General features: G+C 41.2%; 1 protein-coding gene across 1 annotated transcript in view; it reads right to left on the bottom strand.

Moving 5' to 3' along the window:
* Positions 1 to 7,610: 7,610 nt before the first annotated feature.
* The window catches only part of LOC142313052 (uncharacterized), a 101,888-nt gene continuing 99,175 nt past the window's right edge, over positions 7,611 to 10,323 (bottom strand). The window contains exons 17-19 of the mRNA XM_075352038.1: positions 10,194 to 10,291; positions 9,290 to 9,380; positions 7,611 to 8,583 (exon numbers count right to left, since the gene is read on the bottom strand). Coding sequence (XP_075208153.1) covers positions 7,823 to 8,583; positions 9,290 to 9,380; positions 10,194 to 10,291 — 950 coding nt within the window. The 3' untranslated portion in view covers positions 7,611 to 7,822. The remainder of the gene's footprint in view (positions 8,584 to 9,289; positions 9,381 to 10,193; positions 10,292 to 10,323) is intronic.

The raw sequence follows: 10,323 nt of genomic DNA, 5'->3' as shown, positions 1-10,323 counted from the left end.
CGAAAATCGCAGAAGCGCTCTGCACACATTTATCCTGAACTCAGAGCTGAGCTCTTAAACAGGAGAATCCGTGAAAATCTCTGAAACACGGGCTTCAGACAGAACCCCTGACTGAAAATTCACTGAGGCAGATGGAGACACTGGCCTATGATCCAGTAGTGTCCCTCTTTTTAGGCATGCACAATCGGACAAGGTTAGTACACCCCAGAGTAACTCTGCTGCCTCATTAATCAATGGATCTGTCGTGATTTTTATCTCAACCACGCGTTTCAGATTTGTAGATGGAAACCCCGATGTAATTACTCAGTGTAGAGCACAATATACTTGTAAATTGATAAAAAAAAAAGTTTGTACCCTAAAATGCCACCAATCAAATCTTCAACTCAGCCCACCCCAAAAAAGTCACCGCTCAGGTATGTATCTATATATATCTCGACAGCCCAATGTTACACAATTCTGTGAATCATCTGTGGGTTGAAAATGCTCACTAAACCCCTTAGACGAATTACTCGAGTTGTAATTTCAAAAATGGGGTCACTTGTGGGGGGTTTCCACTGTTTAGGCACATCAGCAGTTATGCAAATGCAACATGGTGTTTGCTTAGGATTCCAGATGATTTTTGTCTCTAAAAGTCTAATGGTTCTCCTTGCCTTCAGAGCCCTGCTGTGCACCCATACAGTAGTTTTCAACCACATATGGGGTATTGTCATACACAGCTAAATTTAAAAAAAAAAATTAGGGTGGATTTTCTTCTGGTACCCTTGTGAAAATGCCAAACTTTGCACTAAACTAACATTTTTTTGTGTGGAAACATAAAATTTGCATTTATTTTTCCCCCACATTTCTTTTGTTGCTGTGATTTAATTGAGTTGTTAATCACGTTCTTGGATGTGGTTTTTATAATGGTGTCACTTTTCGGTAATAGATAACAGGTAAGCCTCTCACACTCACTTCAAATGTGATTTAGGCAATAAAAAACAGTTTTTCTAAATTTGGTTGCCAAAAATTACAAATTACTGATAACATTGAGTCGTCTCAAAAGCTTGCTATTATTACCATCTTTTCAGTTAGCCGTTAAAAGGTATCAACCACTGAGGGCTTCAGTTCTTTTAAACAATTTTTGATAACATTGAAAAATTCTAAGCACAACTGTACCTGGAAGGAGCACATACATTCTAGTGTCTTCAATAATGAGTCAGCTAGAACGTACAGGCTACAGTCAGGCCCAGGAAGGAGTCCGTACATTCTAGCTTTTTCAGTAGTGAGTCAGCTAGAATGTACAGGCTGCAGTCAGGACCTGGAAGGAGCCTGTATATCTGAAATCCTCAGTAATTAGACTGTAAGCCCTCGCAGGCAGGGTCCTCTCTCCTCCTGTACCTGTCTGTGTCTTGTAATGTTCATGTACTTGTTTTCATGTACACCCTTTCCACTAGAAAATCGCCATGGAATAAATGGTGCTATAATAATAAATAATATACACCTGGCAGGAGCCCGTATATTCTAGTTTCTTCAGTAACGAGTGTATTACAATGTACGGGCTGCAGTCAGGTCCGGGAAGGAGCCTGTATATCTGAAATCCTCAGTAATATACACCTGGAAGAAGCCCGTACGTTCTAGTGTCTTCAGTAGAGAAACAGCTACAATGTACAGGCTGTAGTCATGCCCAGGAAGGAGCCCGTACATTCTAGCTTCTTCAGTAGTGAGTCAACTAGAATGTACGGGCTCCTTCCAGATCATGACTGCAGCCTGTACATTCTAGCTGCTTCACTACTGAAGTAGCTAGAATGTACAGACTCCTTCCTGGGCATGACTACAGCCTGTACATTCTAGGCTCAACCCCATATGGAGAGTCTAAATATATGGCTGCTCTGTGCTTCCAGGACCTGTGATGATGTCACATGGAGGGAAAGAGTCAGGGGTCACATGATCCGCTCCTCAGTGTATGCAGGACTCTGCTGGGTGTCATGGTGCTGGATGAGGGGAAGTTTATGTGTGGGGTCAGGAGGGGTTTACAGTGTGGATATAGCAGAGCCGTGTGTGTACGAGGTGTACGGAGCGGAGCCGTGTGTGTACGAGGTGAATGGAGCGGAGCCGTGTGTGTACGAGGTGTACGGAGAGGAGCCGTAGGAGTACGGAGCAAAGCCGTGTGTGTACGAGGTGTACGGAGCAGAGCCGTAGGTGTACGGAGCAAAGCCGTGTGTGTACGAGGTGTACGGAGCAGAGCCATTTGTCTACGACATGTGTTTGGTATACGAATAGCGTAGCAAAATGTGCATGAGGGTTGAATGCAGAGGTGCTGGGACTTGCTTGGCACAAGTGGGACACAAAATTAGTATAGCAGACACTTTGTGGATGCCACTAATTTTCAGCACTGTTTGCTATAAAAATAGCGTAGCAAAATGTGCATGAGGGTTGAATGCAGAGGTGCTGGAAATTGCTTGGCACCAGTGGGACAACAATGGAGTATAGCAGCCACTTTTTGGATGCTACTAAGTGTCAGCACTGTTTGCTAGAAAATAGCGTAGCAAAAGTGGGCAGGTGGGTACAGTGGCCGGGTTCTCTAGGTCAGTGGACATGAAAGGAAGCCTCACTTTCTATCCCTCCTAATGGTGAAATGCAGCAAGGAATTACCTGAGCTTAGGTACACAGACGCTATTATCTGAAGCTGTATACAGCATTTCCACCGACCTGACTGTCACCTATGGCTCTGAGCCCGAAGAAAAGAGCCCTGAAAAGGGCTGAAATAAACTTCTGTCCCTAATCTGTAGAGCGATGTGTGTATAGCGTACACAGCCGGAGCGGCAACAGGAGCTGCGTGAGCGGTGACTGTCACCTACACGCAGAAAGCGTGACATGGACAGCCTATGACACATGCACTTGCTTGTCTGGCAAAAAAGACCACTTAGCTGTGTGTGTGTGTCTGGGATTGGCTGACATGCTGGTCCGCCCCACTGCACGCGCACTTAGGGAAAAAAAAAAATGGCAATCGCCATTATCCCAGCAGCACTGATCTAAATGCGCCGCCCCCGCACACTATACGCTGAAATTAGATAATAGTGTGAATCACAGAGTGACTCACACTATTACAGTGAAAAGCCAGCTAGTAACTAGCTAGGCTTTTTGCTGATCGAACCGTTTTCGAACGTAACTTGAGCTATCCAGCTTTTAGCAAAAAGCTCGCATTCGAGTTCGATCTCGAGCACCCCCCAAAATCACTCGAACATGAAATTGGCGAACCTCGAACATCGCTCAACTCTAGTGGTTAGTACACACATACCAGATGTAGAGAAAGCAGGATACATAGAAGGAAAGGCATATATGACATACACCGTGTGCAGAATTATTAGGCAAATTAGTATTTTGATCACATGATACTTTTTATACATATTATCCTACTCCAAGCTGTATAAGCTTGAGAGCCAATTATTAGGCAACTTCCTTTACTTTGGCAAAATGGGTCAGAAGAGAGATTTGACGGGCTCTGAAAAGTCCAAAATTGTGAATGTCTTGCAGAGGGATGCAGCAGTCTTGAAATTGCAAATTTTTGAAGCGTGATCACCGAACAATCTAGCGTTTCATGGCAAATAGCCAACAGGGTCGCAAGAAGCGTGTTGGGCAAAAAAGGCACAAAATAACTGCCAATGAATTGAGGAAAATCAAGCGTGAAGCTGCAAAGATGCCATTTGCCACCAGTTTGGCCATATTTCAAATCTGCAACGTTACTGGACTATCAAAAAGCACAAGGTGTGCCATACTCAGGGACATGGCCAAGGTAAGGAAGGTTGAAAAACGACCACCTTTGAACAAGAAACATAAAATAAAACGTCAAGACTGGGACAAGAAATATCTTAAGACTGATTTTTCAAAGGTTTTATGGACTGATGAAATGAGAGTGACTCTGATGGGCAGATGAATGGGCCAGAGGCTGGATCAGTAAAAGGCAGAGAGCTCCACTCTGACTCAGACGCCAGCAAGGTGGAGGTGGGTTACTGGTATGGGCTGGTATCATCAAAGATGAACTTGTGGGACCTTTTCGGGTTGAGGATGGAGTGAAGCTCAACTCCCAGCACCGTGTGTTAGAAGGTGTGAAAAGCAGGGCCATGTGTGTACAACATGTGCTGAGCAAAATCACAGGTGTACAAGGTGCGTGCATGGAGTGGAACCGTGTGTGTACGATTCTTTCCCTTTGGGGATTTGTTTTGGGCTTTACATTTAGCAGCGTTTGCAGTGAATAACAGTCGTCATGAATCTACAGGCAAGTCCCTGTTTTTCAGGGCTTATGTTTTCACTCTGAATTTTACACCTGTAATGGAAACCGTTAATTGGGAGTCCCTGGGGAGGAGCTGTTCTCATCCATTGCTTTGTGGCGAGGGGTTCTGAATAATTTGAGAGTGATTGGTGCAAAATATAATAGAATGGCTATTAATAAACGCTTGGCTAGTCCAATCAGACACTTCGGAAAGGTTTAGATCAGGTTCCAGCTCTCTACAAACTTCCGTTCTCAACATATTTGCAAGTAATGGAAAAAGAAAAGTAAATCTTGAATTCTCTTCAGGACAACACTGAACAGACATAAGTTTTGCCCTTATTGGCTTATTGAGATGTCAGATTTTCTCACGTACAATAAAAATTGACAGATTTTTTTTGGACCAGATATTGATCAGTGTTTCACCAGTTACCATTTTTATCACTGACTCATAGACTTGCATTGCCGATTTTGATCTGACACATGGATCAAATCAGAAATGCGTCCTGTGTTTTTCCGTAGACCGTACGGTCCGAGAAAAATCACAAATGTGAATGATGCCATAGACCAGGGGTGGGAACCTTTTTCATGCCAAGCGCCATTTGGAGATTTCTAACAACCTTCGGGAGCTTTACTAATATATCAACTTGAAAATTACCTTGCTATATTTGGTGTAAGATGGCGCTCGGTAATATTGCAAATGGCTGGTAGGTGTAGCAGAGAACTTCTGCCATGAACCGGGAGTATTCACTGGTTCCACACGTCTTTTGGTAACATGTTTCAGGGCTAGATGCATGGGATGGTCAGAAGCGATGGGAGGGACTGACCATCCACATACCTTCCACCCAGGGGTGTGTCTGGGAGGATATCATGTGTCTTGTTGTGATCACATGGCTGTCTACCAGGGTCCTGGAAGGAAATGGACCTGCTGGAGCACATAGTGAGACCATGTGGGGAGTGTGTGTGCTGCAGAATGTGAGAGCAGAAGCAGGGTGTTTGCTCTGCCAAGGAGACCTTCTGGAGAAGGTATGGGCTGGAATGTTCATGTGTAAAGCCTGGCTGAAGCAAGGGGGAACCTGGTAAGGACACTATCCACATTCAGAGAAAGGTAACCAGGATTGAAACCAGAGTCTGAATACTAACAAGGGTCAGGAAGACCTGTGTGGGAAATCCAACAGTGTTGACTTTACGATGTGTGTTGGTCTTTGCTGAGAAAGCCAAGGAACGGCATCTTTTGGGTTATATGACATGGTATGGTTTATGGAGCTGCTAATAAACCATATGGACTGTTAAAGTGACAAATTGCTCTGGTGTGCTTTAATCCCGCTACCTGACGCGTGGTTCCCCATACGCTTGGGGACAACGTCGTCACATTGGTCAAACAATTATTAACTTACCCCTACTGTAGTGGCTGCAGCTGCTTCTCTTTAGTGCGGCTGTGACGTTAGATGACATTGATCATGTTGCGACTCACAACTGCTTTCCAGGTTTGTCTCGGTCTGGAGCGCAGTCAACTCTTTGTGATAAGATTGGTAAATCATGTAGAAAACATAGGAGACACTGGATCTGCTGTATATACATCACAGGAGACTATGGGCGCATACACATCACTGAAGATATAGACATCACAGCAGGGCCTGGGGCATATACATTACAGGAGGGGTTGGGGTCATATACATCACAGGAGGGGATATGGGCATAGACATCACTGAAAATATGGGAGCAACAGTATAAACATCACAGGAAAGCCTGGAGCACAGACATTACAGGAGAGGCTGGGGGCATCTATACATCACAGGAGAGGCTGGGGTATATACACAGGAGAGGCTGCGGACATATACATCACAGGAGGAGCTGGGGATATACATCAAAGACGTTGGGGCATATACATCGCACAAGACGCAGGGACGCAGACATCACTGAGGGGCACAAACATCCCTTGAGAGTATTTACATCACTGGGAGACAGTCATGGCCTTGGGGTCATATACAGCACTGGGGATGGGGAGGCTGCTACTCCTCATCTTTTGTGGGATGGGGGAACATCATGCCCTAACCCAGCCCACAAAGTAAGTAATCAGTACGCCACTGGCTTAATGGTATGTGCACGCAGTGTTTAGTAGTGAACGCTGCACGCACATTCTCACTGCGCACGTCCTTCGCTACGCACGTGGGGGCTTAAAGGGCCGGTAAGACGCGGCTGCCGGGTAAAATACAGCATTCCCCAAGAATATACCTGGGAAATGCAGAAAAGATCATTGCGACCCACGTGCCAGAGGTTCCTCACCCCTGCCATACTCAAAGTTACAACTATCATCTGTAAAAAGCATGGATAGCACACTTATGTGAAAATCAGATATCTGAATAAGACCTAACTCAGCACATGAAATTGTCACACAATTCTAATAACTCAGATATATTGGCTTCATATTAGTTTTAACCACACACTCAAACAAACTGGCCACATCACGGTATAGTGGCTGCAGTGCTTAGTTATACGCAGTTATTATAATTTAATTTCTCATCACTGTTGTAGAGATATTATCTTGTAAACTTTAGTTCATAATTTGGTATAATTTAAGTGGGAGTTACCAGAAATTTTTCTCTGGGGCATATACTTCTTCCACTGCATGAGGGTGACAACACACTACTCACTGATCTTTGGAGCTATTGTGTAGAGATAAAGCAGAGCAGAATTATATATCATTACATACCCTTCCAGAACTAATCATGTTGCTATCAGTTCTGTTCCTCCACTCACACTGACTGCCATGAGATGACATCTGGAGGTGTTTATAATATGTAATGCTGCTGTATTTCTACATATTTTCTGCACACATCAGTGAGGAGAGGGTGTATTCTTTTCTCTCCTTCATGATGCTGCCTACTTAGGATTGTTAGTCATATTTAGGGGAACATATACACCCTCCCACAAACAACTTTTTGATATATTATAACATAACATAAATAATAGCCTAAACTGTACAAGCTAATATCTCCACAACGGAGATATTAAAAGTAAAAAATATGCTTTATTCAGCACTACGGTCACTACTCCATAATGTTGCCAGCTTTAGTCTCATCTGATTAATAAGACATGAAAATTATTAGTCGTGACATGCTTGGTGTCTGACATTTGCCATCATCATGTCAGCATCTGTCCCAAATATATATATATATATATATATATATATATATATATATATATATATATATATATATACACACACACACACACCAGAGAATTGCTGATCTGCCCCTTTAAGATGCAGTGATAGTGTTCACATAAAGGTGAAATATTTTACATACATGGTGAAATATTTTGTCTTGTTCTATACATTCTACTTGCTGACATTTATTGGTCATTGCATACAGCACATTTCCTCATTATTATTTATTGTTCTAAATTTCATTTAAGACTTGTGACTTAACTTTGACTATAACTTAACTTTTACTGAAAATGATCATGCACAATTCATCAATAAAATAATATTACAAAATATGAAATTTCTAATTATCTGTTAATTTCTCTGACGTTAAAGAAAATGTAATTTCTTTGTTAAACATTTTCCTATTCTCAAGATGAAAATGGCTTCTCCCCTGTGTGAGTTCTCAGATGTGCAGCAAGATATGATTTCTTGGTAAAACCTTTTTCACATTCTGAACATGAAAATGGCTTCTCCCCTGTGTGAATTATTTCATGTCTAACAAAATCAGATTTCCTACTAAAACATTTCCCACATTCTGGACATGAAAATGGCTTCTCCCCTGTATGAATTTTATGATGCACAGTAAGAACTCCTTTCTTGTTAAAACATTTTCCACATTCTGAACATGAAAATGGCTTTTCTCCTGTGTGGATTATCATATGATTAACAAGTCTTGTTTTAAGGCTAAAAGATTTTTCACATTTCGAACATGAAAATGGTTTGTCTCCTGTGTGAGCGCTTTTATGTGCAACGAGATTTCGTTTGTAAGTAAAACGTTTCTCACACTCATCACATGAAAATGGCTTCTCTCCTGTGTGAATTCTCCAATGTTCTGTAAGACTTGATTTATGAATAAAACATTTCCCACATTTTGAACATGAATATGGTTTATCCTCAGTATGAGTGTTTTGATGTTCAGCATCCCTTTTAATATTTTCATTTTGCTTAATAGTCTGTAATGAATCAGAAGATAGGTCCTGTTGATAAGGAATAGATGATAGATATTTGTTGTGAACGGCTGGCTGTATATCTGGAATTAGGTCACACTCTTCATATATATATGGCGTAATACCATAATTAGCCGCTTCAAAATTTGTAAATGGCAGATCTCCCTTTGGTACACAGTCATCTGTCAAGAAAAAAATACATTTTTTTTTTTCAGTAATGCTGCCTCTTGAAACAAATTGCATTAAAATTCATTTATTAGCTGATGAATATAGTGGTATAAACTGCAGACAGCAATGCAAGGACTAATAGATGATATTATTTATTCATTTATATAGCGCCATTAATTCCACATCGCTTTACATATATTAACCCCTTAATGATAGCCAATACGTATTTTAACGGCAGCCTTAATCGTCAGTGCCTCTTTTTCATGTTGCCGAGTATTAAGTCTATAGAGCCCCCAGTGGGATACAGCTGTATATGATCGGCAACACCCTGCATCATCGCACCCCATAGTCATCTGATGACCCCAGGGTACTGTATTCCTGTTAGACTTAGTTATATGCAGAGTCTAAAAGGCAGAGTCCATGAGAAACTAACAGGTCTCAGACACTGTACTGCAACACATGAGATCAAACATCAAAGTAAGAAATATTCAGAAAAAGGTTAACAAAAAGTTACATATGTAAAAAAAAAAAAATTTTTAAACACATGCATATACACAAAACATGAAAACCCCGTCTTGCCACGAAAAACTCTGCTTCTAGGTTAAAACAAAATGTGTGTGTATATATTTTTTTATTTATTTTTTCATACACATAATTGATCTTGACACGTCCAAAATGACTTATATTTATACTTAAATAAGTATAGAAGCTACTACTCACTTGCACCGTCATCTGAAAGAATCTCCTCTTTACTCCGCTCATCACCCCTCACATATGTCTCTGTAGTATTATTATGGGGCAGATCTTCACCCTGAAACAAATACAGTGGAATCTTGGATTAAAAGTAACTTGGATTGGGAGCGTTTTTGAAGACAAGCAAAGCTTTTTAAAAAATTTGTAATTTGGTTTAATAGCAATGTTTTGCAAGAAAAGCAAAAACTCACCACACACACTTCAGGTTCCGTCCTTTCACCGCGTTCTGACCCACTCCGGAGGTAACTTTCTGTACATATGTACTGTATACAATATACCATTTTACAGTACAGTATATACTATATAGCATGTCTATCAATTTGCATTTGTGGATACAGTATTCTACTTTCTTTCTTCTAACCAGTACAGCACATTGCTTATACTGAACGTCCTGGACACCAACAATTCTTTTGTAAGCTAACATGCAGTTAAATTTGTTTTAGATGCTTTTACTGTACTGTACAGTTTTCTATTAGTGCACTGTAATAATTTTATATGAATACAGGACATTATTTTGTATTACTATAATAAGTTTGTATAAATACAGTAAATATTTTTGGGTTGGGGAACGAATTGTCTGCATTTGAATTATTTCCTATGGGAAAATTCACTTTCATATAAGAGTAACTTGGTTTAAGAGCAGACTCCCAGAACAAATTGTGCTCGTAATCCAAGGTTCCACTGTATTGTAAAAGTCACAGACAGATGGAGAAGTCACATCTATGATCAGCTCTAATCCTGCCATCTCCACCGCTCTCATTACACAAGTATAAAACATATAATACTGGTGGATAAAACAAGACTGAGCACAAGACTTTCACAGCCGTCTACACATCATAGGGATATTTCATGGCACCTTCTCTCCATCTACCTGATGATCCTGAGGAACATCGGGATCTTCTTGTTTACAATCCTGTGGGCGAAGAGGACGGGGACATCTCTCTGGTGTTGTCCTCTTACTGGATAGAACTGGAGGAGGCACATACAGGGACTGAATTCAT

Source organism: Anomaloglossus baeobatrachus, chromosome 5, assembly GCF_048569485.1.
Source record: "Anomaloglossus baeobatrachus isolate aAnoBae1 chromosome 5, aAnoBae1.hap1, whole genome shotgun sequence".
NCBI classification, from domain to species: Eukaryota; Metazoa; Chordata; class Amphibia; order Anura; family Aromobatidae; genus Anomaloglossus; species Anomaloglossus baeobatrachus.
This window is presented reverse-complemented; position numbering and strand designations above follow the sequence as displayed.